The 15,114-nt window shown below is 39.3% G+C and overlaps 1 protein-coding gene across 47 annotated transcripts in view; it reads left to right on the top strand.

Moving 5' to 3' along the window:
- The window catches only part of SORBS2 (sorbin and SH3 domain containing 2), a 205,143-nt gene that overhangs the window by 145,003 nt on the left and 45,026 nt on the right, over positions 1–15,114 (top strand). For 38 of the 47 annotated variants that reach the window (XM_044455068.1, XM_044455067.1, XM_044455065.1 and 35 more), the window contains 3 exons: positions 201–315; positions 12,337–12,420; positions 14,659–14,715. In XM_044455068.1, coding sequence (XP_044311003.1) covers positions 201–315; positions 12,337–12,420; positions 14,659–14,715 — 256 coding nt within the window. The remainder of the gene's footprint in view (positions 1–200; positions 316–12,336; positions 12,421–14,658; positions 14,716–15,114) is intronic. The other 9 variants (XM_044455071.1, XM_044455093.1, XM_044455094.1 and 6 more) reach the window with 2 other exon arrangements.

Raw genomic sequence — 15,114 nt, 5'->3', positions numbered from 1 at the left:
CACCCTTCTTGCCTCTTGACTTGCAAGTAGGTTGTCACTCTGTCCTTATGAAAGATGACTTTCTCTGTATTTATACAAGAGATCCAAACTGAGATGTATTTGATCCCAAGTCAGCAGTATCTCTACTTGTAATGACAACTGTATTCCAGTTCTGTGAATGGAATAAGGAGAAAGCAAGTTTGATAATTTCTTACTTTTAGAAATGAGTGGGACCCTCCTGATAGAAAAGTGGACACACGCAAATTCCGTTCAGAACCAAGGAGTATTTTTGAATATGAACCAGGAAAGTCCTCTATCCTTGAACATGAGAGACCAGTAAGTGAAATTGCTCAGTATCTAATTGTGATAAATACTTCTGTGAAAGATGTTCTAGTATTAAAGTCTGATGTTATATATTTATATGCTTTGCAAAGTAATTCCCAAACTTGATACCCTTTAAAGAGATTGGTTGTCTTGGTTGAGGTTTATGAGATTTTTGAGTGAAGGTTTAATGTTATATGGTAGACAAGTTTAAGGATATTTAACTTACTTTGTATTGAGTCTGTTTAACTTTTGAGGGGGGTTAAAATTGTGGAATAATTTTGAAAAATGTAGACTTGTACTTGTTGTATAGATAAGCACATTCTTACAAGTCTCTAATATGAATGTAGAGAGTATACCATCTTGGTAGTAATTTTACCAGCACACGTATAGGGCAGTATCCAAGACTGTTCCTGTGCGAAAAAGGGCTACCACTAACACAGTGGGGGCCTGGAGATTTCTGAGGCAATGGCCGGTGAACAGGGACATTCTTTGGAAGGCTACACCTCGCTAGAAGTCACGGAATGGAGCTTTGCCAGCCAATCCCATTTTGCAGATGGGCCTTCCTGCTCGTTTCTGGGATTATTGCTAAAATGGTATGTTCGCCATTGTGGATCTTGCAAAATAACAGAATAGTGAAGGCAGAGCAGCAGCACTGAATACTGCCCATAAGTAACATGAGAGTTGTTACACATGCAAAGTAAATCCTTTGTCCAGAAAAATTGAATCCACAGACGTTTTTGTTATTTATGTTTATCACTGTTTTCAGAAAGGATGGCTCAGTACACACTTACTGGTGGCTACAATTCTTTACTGGGTGTTTTGAGCGAGGGTTGGAATTACTTAAAAGCATGTTTAATGAGACTATAGTCTTCTGCTTAGGTATCCTTACCACTAACATTTCCAGTAATCCTAAGGGCATCTTATGCTACCCCTGCTCATGCAGATTTGCCTAGTCTCATGCATATGCCTAGTCTTTTCAACCACACCAAACAGAATACTGGCATTGTAACAATAACAACTTTTCCCCACACTGGAGGAAAGTCATGCTTTTCTTGAGTGCCCGGAAGCTGATTTAACTTACCTCGCTTTAATTTGACCAGTACAATTGATATTGCCTAACTTGGAAGCAGCAATTGTGCTTACTTTTATTGAAAAGTTAAATATAATGGGTAGTATCAAATGGGGTGCAACTACTAACATAAATGCATAGCATAAACTGCTCGACCACAACAGCAAGAGCATTAGCTGGTGCCTGTTAATGCTACTAGCATTATGCTAGAGAGGTTAACACTAGTGCAATGTAATTAACATAAACAGTTGCACCCTGTTGGATACTGCTGATAGCGTCATTTTGGACATGATAAATGTAGCTATTGCTCCATTGTTCCAGAATAGCCATTTTGGATTAATTGGATTTTGTACTCCAATTCTGCATTTGTATTTCTTCTGTGATGATGCATTCTGATAATTGTTTTTGATCATTGCTTTCTTTGCCTTATCAAATATGCCAGATTAAGGGTACAATGTATGCAAGTTTAGACATAAAAGAGGCTTAGCACTCCCAGCATGCCCCAGGCAGCTATGCTGAGGCTCGTATACTTTTTCCTGTTTAAACTTTTAATATGATGGTGCCTTAAATATATTATATGGTAGGTTTCTTACATTTCTATCCTTTTCTTGAAGTATAGTTTCCAATATTTTGTTTTATTAATAATGCAAACTTAGCTCAATGTGTCTAAGATCTTGCCGTGCACAGAGTCACTTGTACTAGTATACAATATGTGATGAAATGCCATTATTTCATATACTGCTGAGGTGCTTGCTATTTAATACCTAGGCAGATTTCAAATCAAGATCAGCCAGTTCTGGATACCAGTGTACATAGTAATAGTGCGCTAAGTGCCCCAACTAGGAAGTAGTCATCATCACACTGCTTGCTGTTTCATATAAAGTTCTCTTCTTACTCATTTCATACATTCCTGTTTCATTATGGAAAGCATTTTTCCCACCTTTGCAGAGTTGAGCCAATATCGTCAACAGGGAGGGGAAGAGTGACATCCAGACATGAGATTAGGGTTTCGTGGGGTGGAATTTGTCATGGGTGTGGCTGCCATTTTTGTTGGCATGCCATGCTTCCTATTACTTGGAGTTCCACCCACAGGATGTGTCATCATTAAAATGAATGTGATTTAAGCAGATAGGACCAAAATAAGCATTACTTTAAAACTGTTGTCTAGCAGCTATGGGGTTCTTTTGTTTGTTTTTATTCTAGATTGGAAACAGGGATTCAGATGCTGATCTTAGAAGCCCTTTTTTCCCCATGCTAGCTTCCTAACCATCCATATATTGAACTCCCCACATCTGCTCCAAAGTAAAATGAAGAAATGACATCAGTACTAATCACAGATTTAAAGCAAATGTCTGTTTTGGTCTTCAAATACTTTCTCCATCTAACTTTCTCTGACTTGTACCCATTGCTTGTGGCACTTTCAATAATGCCTCTATACAATCACAATGCAATGGAGGCGTCTGGGGAAACAAACTCATTTCCAAAGCCTGCTGACTAAATTGTGGGTGGGTAGATACGGGTTGGTAAAACTTTCCACAAACTTGCATTGATTAAGTTGCTGATACTTTTATTTATGTCACTGGTGAAGTTTTAGAGCCAAGAATTTGTTTCAGAAAGGGAATTGGTGGTAACTTAAATGAAGTAAACTAATTAGCTGTTCTAATGATGTGTAGGAATTAGAAATTCAGTAGTAATTCCCAGGGGTGTATTTACAAACAGTATGAGAGGGAGAAAGGTAAACTGTTATGGTTGGGTGTTTTTTTGCTAAGTGGTATTTTTATTGCAGAAGTTGTATAACATTTGAAGGTAGTTATTTGGTTGTAAATGTTTATCACATGGCACATAAAGCAGAATTGCAGAACGAATTCACATTCATGGTAATTCGTGAGTGTCTAGATTCAGTAAAGTTGACCCTGCAAGCAAAATAGGAAACCTTTTGTTCTGTTGCAGATTGAATTCCCTACCAGTTCTGACCCCTATAAGCAGCAATCCAACTAGATCTTACCCAGGAAAGGACATATTAAATTATGTCCTTTAAATTAAAAGAAGTAGGAGAGGACTGAACTTGATAAGAAAGACAGTAGGGGAAGCAGTATCTTAACCCTGTCTTTTCCAGCTGTCTTTTTACCCAAATTGCCACTTTTCCTATCGGATCTTCAATCATTGGTGAAAAAGAGATGACTACCCATGTATCTAGTTTGACTGTGATTTCATGGATTCTTTCAGTTTCCCCAGTGTTGAATATTACTGAGTTTTCTAAGCATTTTCATATTATGAAAAATAATAAATTTTTTGATACATGTTAAAAGAGAACTGCACAGTGGTATAAGTTTCAAAGAATGTGAACATTATAAAATAGTTGTGCTGTTCCAAAAATAACTTCGTTTTGAACACTATCTAAATCAATTAACACACAGTTAAACTGTGAATGTAACATTAGTTTGGAAGTCTCCATTGTATGACTGATGTTAATTATAAAGCAGTTCATTTGCATAATGTAATAGACATTGCTTTTTTTGGACAGAACTGCAAAATTTGTGGACAAAAATGCAATTTACAGAGTGTAATATAATTGGATCTTTGTCACTTTGGATTGTGCTCAGGAGGTGGGAAATTATTTCTCATTACCTGGGGGTGTAATGTGGATTGAAATATGACCAGTACCAACATGAATGAAATTATTACATGACAGTATGATGTACCAGGGAAAGGATAGGCATATGTGTTAGGTTTACATACTGTTATCAGAGTCATTTTGCACTTTATACAGAAGCAAAGGAAGCAAAAGCATGGCTTTCTTGCTTCAGGTGCTTTCTTATGTGAATGTTTGACTCCTGCATTTCTGCCTCCTCAGTTGACCTCTTCATTTCTGGTATGTCTTTTGTGCCTTTAAGAAATTAATGGCAGGGGAAAAATGAATACGAAATTCTCCCAAGGCAGAGATACAATCATGGGAAGAGTTTTGCATCTTGGAATGCTGGGCTTATATCTGTTAAAGGTACAGGAGCCCAACCATCCCAATAATCATAATCATATTATAATCATTTATGATATAACCATAAAACTGAACACTGTATGGAATTAGAACAAGGTCCGCTGCAAAATTTGTGCAGTAATAATAATGTTAACCTAGACTGAGAAAGCTGCCCTTCTTCTGGAATGTTATTATCAATCCTATAAAAATGAGAATGAACTGCATATTGAATAAATCAGTGCTATAAAATATCAATCATTACCTAGTCCAAGGGCCTTGGGCACAAACCTCTGAAGTTCTTCTACACAAGCTGCATTCAAATGAATAAGAACTGCAGAAATTCCCACAGCTGAAGAAGGCAAATACACACCACTAATAAAAGAGAAGAGGCTGCTGTTTCGCCATAATGCTATACCATATTCTCATGCTATAGGAATGAGTCTGGACAAGCCTTGAGCTCATGTGTTCCCCACACCCTCAAGCAGGGCTGAGAAGTGGACAGCATAAGCTTCTTGTTTTCATCTCATTGTGGTTTGTCACCATGTCCAAACAGGGCTGCTTTAATTATGATCCATCTAAACAAGCTCACTTGTAACCATGGTCTATGAACCTGGCTTCTTCAGTAAACCCTAGTTCAAACTAATTGCAGTTCCCAGTTTGGATATAAAGGGAAACCACAGTTAGTTGAAAAGGAGAGCTGATGATTCTTATTTCAGTGTCAACACTTGGGAAGGAGAGGGGAAGGAGAAGTCCACAAATCCGAGTCTTACTTATGCTCATTCCTGCAGTGCTAAATTTATTGTTTAGGGTTTCATCCAAACACAGAAACAGAACTATGCAGTCATTATTCTCAGCAGTCAATACTATCTTTCTAGCTGTGTTATGCTAATTTTTCACTTATTGTAGGCAAGAAACCCTGTGTTCTGAATTAAATCTCAATTAAAGATAGCTGATTTTGCTTAGAAATGCTTGCTTAGCATTTTTACTCTCAAACTTGCCTTTGAAGTATTTTTGTTAAAGTGTGCTGGTTTTCAGGTCAGCAGAAGAGTGTTGTAAGTTTCAGAAATGTTCTCCCTGTGGTTTCTGAACATTTCCATTTTTCTATCATATTTGCTTGCATGGCTACCAAGTGAGTACTGGAAAAGAAGATAAAGTAAAATCACCTGAGAGAGCCATTGAAATTCTTCCTACTTCATGTGCTGTCTCATAGCCCCAGTTCACTGCAGGCTGGTTCAGACATAATGGTAAAGCAAAGTTGAGTATTATGAGAATGAGCCCATCTCTTGCACACATCAACTCTCTCAATCCCCCAGCAGAGCTACAAAGATAGGTTTAGAAGCTTTTACTTATGAAACTGATCATGTTGTCCAAATCTGGCCAAACTGGTGCATTTTAACTTTGATTACCGGCAACAAGCAACATCAAGCCATAGTTTATGAAGCTGGATTGTTTTCACTAATCTTCTTTAAAACTAATCACAGTTTAGCATTCAGATGAGACACTAACTTCAGTTTATATAAAATGAAAGATGAAGCCTCCGGTCTCCACACAGTCACTCCTGAAAGGGTGAGAGCAGAGACTAAACTCATTATTAGCATAACATCAAAATGTCACCCAGGAGGGTCCAGTTTTCTCCAGTGACTCTAGCAAAAGTAGGTAACCAATCATTGGTCACACTGTACTCGGCTCATATTTCCCCTGTGCATACAAGGTTTCCCTTCTGCTCTAGGTGCTGAGTATGCATAATTTACGCATCACAGAACCATAGTCCCTGATTCTCATTGCAGAATTCTTTAAGTGAACTAACTGCAGCTATTGGTACAATGCAGATAAGTGCCGAGCCAGTCAGTTTAACAAGTTGGCAGCCTTGGATATTTATGAAGCTGTGCTCCTGTACAGAGCAAATATAGGAAGAAGGAGTAAAGGTACAGCAGAAAGTGCAGATGTGAACAGGAAGGTGGTAAACAGGAGAAAATGAAAACCCATGGCATTTTGAATATGAAAACACTTCGCTGGGTGGGACACTGATTTGGTTCTATCAGAGAAGACCAAAACTGTCTCCTGTACCATCTCAAAGAACAACAAAAAAGGGATAGTATGGAAAACCACACCGCCATCGCTCTGAAATAGCTGAATCAGAATTGTTCTGAGGAAGAGTTATATTGCTCAACATATAATGGGCAATATCTTTTCTTCTGTACACTTCATCCTGCTTTATTCCTCTAGGAAGCTAAAAACCAGCTCCATCGCTTCTCAGGAGATCTGCCTTCCTTTATATATGGAGCGAAATGCTTAACCCTTAGCAGTCAAAGCTGGGAGTTACAGAATATTCTTTGTACTCATACATTTCTAGCTGTACGTTGTGTAGATTATTTTTGGCTCTAACATCTGAAGCATGTTGTTGTAAAAAAATAACATTGTTTTATTTGCTCCTCAAAGGATCAAATGTATCAGCCTGGTTTGCTATTTTAAACATGCTCAGAGGAGCAAGAGTTAATTGGGTGCCAAACTGCACTGGACAGTGTAATATGTAAGATATCTCGTGTTGTTTATTCAAGTTGAAAACAACTGCAGGGGAACGGGTCTGATAATAAGAAGGATGAGTGTATGTGTGTCCCGGGGCTACTGCATTCCTCACAACTATGTTGAAAGCAAGCACTTTGGCCCAACGGCTGTTTTTATCTTTAAAGAAGTTGTGGGAGAGCCAAACATTGCTCTCCCATTGTCCAGGGGAGTTTGGCCCTTAATGATTTTTCCATGGAAGTATAAAAAGTGCAAAACACAATCTGAATTTCTTTGAAAGTGTTCATATTGATGCTTTGGCATCAGTTAGCCTCAGAGTTTTGCTCTGCACAGCTTCCCAGAAAGGGCTATGGCCTCATGACTGTCTCTCAATTTAATGAAGATTGACAGTCAAACAACACTTGGTACAGAGAAATTCCTATCCCAGAGGGAATTCAGTGTTGTGTGTACATGTCACTATTAACTGCTGTTTTGCAAGTTTCCTAAAGAACTTGGAAACTTATACACACTTTTGTGAACTTTTTATTGAGTCTAATAAAGGTTTTGCCCAACTTTGGATGTTTTCCCCCTCCCAGATCAATGCAGTTACTTTTTGCAGTGGACGTGGGGGTCAGTTTTGCAGACTAGATGAGGCTCTCATGTTGAGCCCTGTCATTTTAGTTTCTAATTAATGTGGCGAAATAATATGAAACCTAGTCCTTACTCTAAACCCAGTGTGTATGGATTTAGTTGTTATATTTAGAACTTATTCTACCAGTGATCCCCTACATAGGCACACACAGTACTCCTCCTACCCACTTCAATCTTGATTTGGGGTAAAATAAATTAACACCCTCATTGTCTTAATGAATTCTGTTATTATTTTAAATTATTAAGGTGGGTTTTTAAAGTATTTCTCATAGTTGCCTCTTCCTTTGTGTATCATATTGAGTTTTGTTTTGAGAAAGAACATGGAATATAGGCTTATATATACTTATGTATGGATCCCTGTGAATGTTGAGGCAGAAAAAGGATCTACAGTTCCCAACTTTCCCTAGCCAGCATGGGAGATCCTAGGATAATTTTTATGTTTAAACATGAATTGGCTTGCATCCCAAATTAATTATGAATAGCATGAAAAGCTGGTGCACTTGTCACTTCAACCCTTGATCCATTAAATCTGTTCAGACGCTCTTCCCTGGTTCTTGCTATTTTTCTCTTGCCCTTGAAAATTAGGATTTGGTGAATGTTCCTTGTAGCATGTCTTTACTAGGTCTCTCTTTATGTCATGCTACTGGTCATGCATTTCTCCATACTTGCATGTATACATACACTGCTATCTTCATTTTTGAAAAAGATGCTTCACATGATTGGCCTGGACAATTTGTAATGTCTCACTTTCTAGCCATTATCCTTCTATCCAATTTTGTTAAATCTGCTGTTCAATACTGCCAAGTGGCTTACTTATGTTACATAATAAGAATTATTTGGTTATGATCCTAGCCCTATTTTGTGTGCCTAATTTGAGGTAGTTTGTGTGATGAACAGCTGATGCCCTACAATTATCAGAGTTTTTTCCCATTAAAATGTTTTGAACACTGACATTTGCACCCATACATTCAATTACCACTCAAGACTCAAAGAAGGAAATTGATCTGGTCTTTCATACCCCTTGCATCTTCACAATCCCCTTTCACAATTTCCAACCATTTCTGTTTCTCTGGAAAGGGTGTGCATGCCCATAGACATAAACTTCCATGCATAAACTTCTGTGCTATTTTAGAAATAATGTTATCTCGCAAGTTTCCCCAACACCAACACCCCTCCTCAAAGGACAGGCAGGGAGTCTGGACAAAAAGTGGAGACAAGTACCCAGAGCCTTATTTTCAACTGAGATTTCAAATGCCTCTATTTATGCAAATGCAGTGCCATGTACAGATCAAGTACCGTATTTTTTTTTTACTATCTTGTCTAGATAGCTGAATTTATGATGTAATGAGTGCCAAAAACATTCACATTGCAAAAATAGTTGTCATATACATGTAGCACATCAAAGGGTAAGAAAGTTTGTGCCCACAGTTACTGCCCTCTGATCAGGCTGCAGTGGGCTTCCAGAACTTGGCACAGAAGTTATGCAATTCAATAATGCTAGCAAGCCAATCTAGCCAGCCTCTTTCAGTTGTATATAATGCTAAAAGGTTTAGTAAAAGTGGACTTACTTCCATGTAAGTCCAGATGTCCTTCTAAAACAACATAGACAGTGTGCCGGATCCCTTGAACACCCAGACTTGTATCCAGTTGTGTCATCTGGGAAGCTTCTACTCTTTGTACTCCCTGTTTCCATCCTTATGGAAGTGTCAGTTCCAATACTTTGATTTTTCTTGTGCGAGATATTTAATAAATTATTATGTATGGTTTTGAACAAAGTATTGCAGCAGCTGCTTCACAAGCCATTCTGCCCCCATCCCACCCCCTTAAGCTAAGAATTGTTTGTGCTAGTTCTGTTATCAGCTGTACAGCTACTAGCAGAACAATACCAATTGTTGTATTTTTCCCATTAGTGTAATATTGGATGGAACCCATAAAGATTCCAGATTCTGAGCATCTAGTTTCTCCAGCCATCTTTAATGCCCATGTCTTTTACATGTCATATACATGCTCGGTATATAAGTGTACTTACTTTCTTTAAGTAAGAAAGCAAACGGCATTTGTAATGTAAGGCTAAAATAACATGGTCCAGTTAGGGCTTGAGGCTTGATGAGCTGTTTCAACAATGAGATTTCTTTTCTTGTTGTGAAGCACATTCCATGGAACTAGTTCTCTTCATGTCTTTGTAAGAGCAGAAAAGATGTTCCCAATTCTGCTTGGCATTTGGATGCTGCTGGTGGTGGCAGGTGACCCCCAAAAAGGAGGCTACTTCCACCCACCTTATCAACCCTTTCCCATCTCACTTTTTTTCAGTTCCACTATTCAAAGCCCATTCCACCTACTTCTCTCCAGCAAAGCCCATGGTAGCCCTTCCTCTAGGCCACAGTGGTTACATGGGACCCCCATTGTTTGGGGAGGGGGATGAGCAGATTGAATAGGGTAAAATTGTAACCTCTGGACTTTGCTTGAGGGCTTTCCATTTGGCTGAGCTAGGTAGACAGATCCCCAGCTTGGGTAAAGGTTAGGTGGACCAAGAGGCTCAGGGACCAGATCAGCGGTTTGCACACGTGCACACATGAGGTTTGCATCCTTATTGGTAGGCAAGACTTCAAACCACAGTCTCCCGGTTTATTTGCAAGAGGAAGCTGTCATTTCCCATAGAGGAGAAGAGGAGGGTGGGGAAAAGGAATACAGGGCTCATTCTGCCCCCTAGTGCACACCAGCTACCTGCAGTACTTGAATTTTCATTGACTGGCAACTGGGCTGGATTTTGTGATATGGTGATGAGTGAAAGAAAAGCAAGTCATAGGAATGCTTGCCATGGCATTAATGCAGCAACACAAGTTGTGGTGGTGCTGATCTATGGTAAGTTGCTGCTCTCTTGCCCAGAATGACATGTGTTCAGGACATGTGATGGCTAGGTGTGCAAAAGAATACAGACAAGTCAGGCTTGGCTATTTCTGAATAGCTCTGTGAGAATGATACTTGATAGAGAAGATGTTTATCCATTTTTTTCCACCAAAGAATTGCTCCTGTTGCAGTTTACAGCATCTAATTTAAAAACAGAATTCATTTTTAAAATATAACCATCATAAAAATAGTAGATGAAATTATAATGCCAAGGTAAAGAAGGATGCTTAGTTGTAGTAGTACAGCAAAAATCAATAGCTCTTGCGCTGTTCAACCATCCTGTGGGAGAGAGAATGTAAGATGCTGTTCGAGGCTCATACTGCTTCTGGTGAGAATTGCGTTGCCAGAACTCTGATACTTTTAATATGAACATGTGTTCTTGAAAGGTGAAGCTCAGCCACCAGCAGAGCACAGAGCTACATTGCATCAGCATAGCCATGCTACTGTAAAAGATGGAGGGAGCAGAGTTCTTGTTTCTTGCTGCCCTCTACTGCACAATCCCTAAATCAAACAGATGAGTCCCATTATGGGAGACTGCTTGATCATTTTACTATAGATGTGTGAGGCGCTAAAAACTAAAAATACAATTCACCACTCTTAAGAATGTATACTAAAGACAGACAACTGACCCTCCATGGAAACCCCAAATCAGCAGTTGCTGACATCTTCACGCACCATCCACACTAGAGGTAAATGGGTGAGCTAGAGAGTTGCTATTAGATTGCCAATAAATTTTTCCCAATACCATAATTCTCACAATACTTTTATTATTTATTGATTCCTCCAAAGATGTGCATGTGGTCCTTCGTCCACCATTGTTTCTTATTCTCACAACACTGTGTGTGTGATTCGGCTCAGAGAGAATGACTGGTCTCAGGTTGCCTGGCAAGGTTCATGGATGGCTGGGGATTTTAATCTGGGTCTTCCTGGTCCTGGTGCACCTCTTCAGCCACTAAACCTGATAAATCAAGGAGGCATATTTAGCTAGTTAATTTTTAATTGATTTAATTTAACCAATTAATTAGTAAACATTATGCTTGAGTATAGCTTTGAACTAAGGCAAATTTGAGCCATGGTCCTAATGTATAGACCTAACATATGTGACATTGGCTATATAGAAGGCTGACTTGTAGCAATAATCTATTGAAGGGGTGGGATATAAGTGGATGGTGAGATTTATTCTCCCCTCTCTAAAAAAAAAAAGTTGTGACTGCTTTCAAAGTTGACAGCACCGATTGACTGCTTACCCTTTGGATGCTACATTATGCCTCCCATCTGTTAGATCCCTAACCCCTTTCTACATACGGATCCATCAATATTAATATGCTACGCATACTTTGTTTTACATAGGCTAAGGTTATGTAAGCTGTCGACATGCTGCATACTACTTCAGTGTGCTTGCCTTTAAAAATGCAAAATTAACATGTTCTCCTTGCATGATCCAAATAATTGCTTTAAATCACAGACCTTTAACTAGCATTGCCTAGCCTATACACCCTTTCTCTAAACTGATAATAAAGAAAAAAAATCAAAATCACAATCTTTATGCATGCAATATGACAAACTTGAAAGCAAGCAAAATATGCTTCTGTTTGTTGTGCAATAATTCTTTTCAGGGAAAAAATCTATATAATATTCTTCCATATTATCAGTTTATTTTAAACCACATCATATTTTTATATTGCATATATATAGCAACCATTTGGAGGATGCTGAAAAGGAACAGTTCAAACAACCAGTGTGTGACAGCTCTCAAATCAAATCTAATCTCATCATGAAATTCCCTCCTCCATTCCTTTGTTTTTGTTTCACCCTCTTCCTCTCCTATTATTTGTGTTAATGTTTGTATGTCATCAGTGTGACGTGTCATTTCCAGCACTTTGATCAGTGTGTGCCTTTTCCTTCCCTTTTTCCTTCACAATTCTTCCAGACTGATCGCATAAACCCAGATGACATAGATTTAGAAAATGAACCCTGGTATAAATTCTTTTCAGAGCTGGAGTTTGGACGCCCGGTAAGTGAGGCTAGACTATTAATATATAAGCTTTAGGAAAAATAAGGTGGAGTGCTCACATCTCTATATCCAAAAAGACCAGGGGCAGAATCCAACCGTGTGTGAGTGGAAGTGCACTTATGAGGCAAAACCTTTTCTTTCTTTTCTCCCTCTGTTGCCCCTCAGGCTCCTTGAAGCATCTCCCACCCCTCATAAATAGATGTGGTGGGAATGCATGAGATTTGCCCAGTTTCTCCACAAGAAGCTGTTCCATCAAAGGAAGACTTAATTGGCTTCCACCGTAGGTGTGAATTAATGTGCTTCAGTGCATTAGAAAAGAAATAATTGATACACCCTGCCATCAATATTTATGCATGCTTTAATTGTGTTGCACTTGCCATCTATAGGTTTCATGGAGGGTTGGTGATCCCATCATAGTTGATGGGGTGATTCTAAGAATAGTCATCCAAGTTGGCCAGCCAGTGGATAGGCTTCCATATTTTTACCAAATGATTTCTTGAACCTATTGAAACACTAGTGATAATCACAAATTGGGATGTGCTGATTGTTATTACTAATTATCTGAAGGCAATGCCACATTGGAAATCATATGCTGAGCATCATATGCTTCAGTTATCTAAACTATAGCCTAACTGAGAGTCTTGCCAGTACAGTCTAGTGCACAATTAGGTGGGATCTTGCCTCTGTTGAGGAAAGACAAATCCATTTGAAACTAAGTGCTCAGAAGTGGTAGGAGTTTGCCTTCTCTCCATCCATCAGTCTTCTGATATCAAGACATCAGCAGTGTTATGCTGTTACTTCTCACATGGAAAGCAAAGAGGGCTTTGCAGTGCTGACAGGGCAGGATCCGTGCATAAATGGCCACTGCTTCTGTTACCACTGCTGTAAAGTGTGTAAAGTAGACAATGAGCAGGAAGATTGTGCAAGTTTCAGATGGCTATCAAGCTAGTGCATTTGAAACTGGTCACGTTTCAGGGATACAGCTTGTCTGAGGTTAGATGCTAAGTGGTCCTTAGGTCTTTCTCCACCCTCTGTGGGAAATTGACTAGACTAGCTTGCCTAACTTCTTGTATTTCATTAATGACCAATGCTGCCATAAAATAATAGGGAGGCAGTGGGCCAGTTCAGATGACTTGGTAATCACAATGCAGCCCGAACCACGCAGTGTAGGTGAATTACCTGAGATCCCTCAATGATCTCAACAGACCATTTGGAACATTGGGAGTGATTGGCTCTGGCTCCCACCCCAATTGGTCTAATTCAAGCCTCAGCTGCAGCAATGTCCATGGGGTACCTCCTGCCTATCCAGGGGCATTGCCCTAGTCATGGGTGGAAATCCATTCCTCCCTCCTTGGCTTCCTTGGTCACTTGCTGAAGGCAGCCTGTCAAAAGAAAACCAAGCTGTGAGGCAAGATTATTTTTTTCTGAGGATTCACACTCCCTTCTCAGCAAGATCCTTCTCTTATTTTCTATTTCACCCCTTTTATGGGGGAGGAATTAGGACCTCTGTCTGAGTTTTGACAGCTACTTATTCTGCTGGCTTTCCCTTTAAGAAAGCAGGCTGAATTTTTGGTCTGTATAAGCCATGGTGTGTTTTCATTATGAGCCCACAATGGATTTGTCAAACATGCAACCTCCAGATGTTCAACAGTTTACTTTGTCTAAGCAATTATTTTGAGCACTTGGGTTCATTATCTTTTGCCCAGATTTCTGGCCAAAATAGCCTTTCATTTTCACACAACAAAATCAACCTCAGCTGCATTTTACCTGGATTTCAAGAGAGTTGCTTATTATAGTTCATCTATATAGGGAGAAAGAGCTAAGCTGAATTCCCTTGCTGGTCCTCACATTGGACAGCCAGCTTCCACTCATGAATGGAGACGGTAGGGCACAGTACAGCAGAGCCCTTGATCCTTTGCACCTCATGGATGCCAGTGAGATTTATCCTCACCCTAACAGAGAGCATTTTTTTAGCTGTTCTATTTGTTGCTTGACATGAATGGTTTTATTTGAAGTATAGCGTTACCACCTGCAGTAACTGAAGCGTCATTCAGATGGCTCAATAACTGGTCATGCATTCTTCACCCCAGTCTACTCCTCTCATTTTGTTATGTTTGTGCCACTCTTGTAATCTGTCAGCACTCAGTTTCTAACTATGTCACCTTCTCCACATGTTTCACTCCTTGCTGCCATTGATTCTCCTCCATTTCATCTCGCAATTCTGCTTATATGATGCAGCCTCCTAAAAAGCTTTTGGAATATGTTCAAGATAATCATCCAGGTCTTTCCAATGAGGTAAATCAAGCATGTTTCTTCTATAGATTATTAAACTCAGAAACCACATGAGTGTTAAAGACATGAGTCCTCTTTCGTTGATTTGGGTGCTCTGTGGGGTCATCTCAAAAAAAAAAAAGATCTATATTGAATAGAAGTTTGTATTTTTAAAAAAACCATTCAAATGATGTACAGTTATGACATTTTCAACTTCTAGCACATTAACATATGCAGCGGCCAAGGATCTGTCCACCAAGCCAACAATGGCAACACTGCTTGTACCACCAGACTTCCAAAGGCAACGCTTTGTCGCAGAAGAAACAAGACAATCTCCTTGCTGAATAGGATGGAAAATACACTTCGTGCAGCCTTCCCCAATGGGGAGCCTTCTAAATCCGTTGAACTGTAACACCTCCCATC

This window comes from Varanus komodoensis, unplaced genomic scaffold (genome assembly GCF_004798865.1).
Source record: "Varanus komodoensis strain SLA01 unplaced genomic scaffold, ASM479886v1 scaffold8, whole genome shotgun sequence".
NCBI classification, from domain to species: domain Eukaryota; kingdom Metazoa; phylum Chordata; class Lepidosauria; order Squamata; family Varanidae; genus Varanus; species Varanus komodoensis.
Note: the sequence above shows the minus strand (reverse complement) of the source record. Positions and strands in the feature narration are given on the sequence as shown.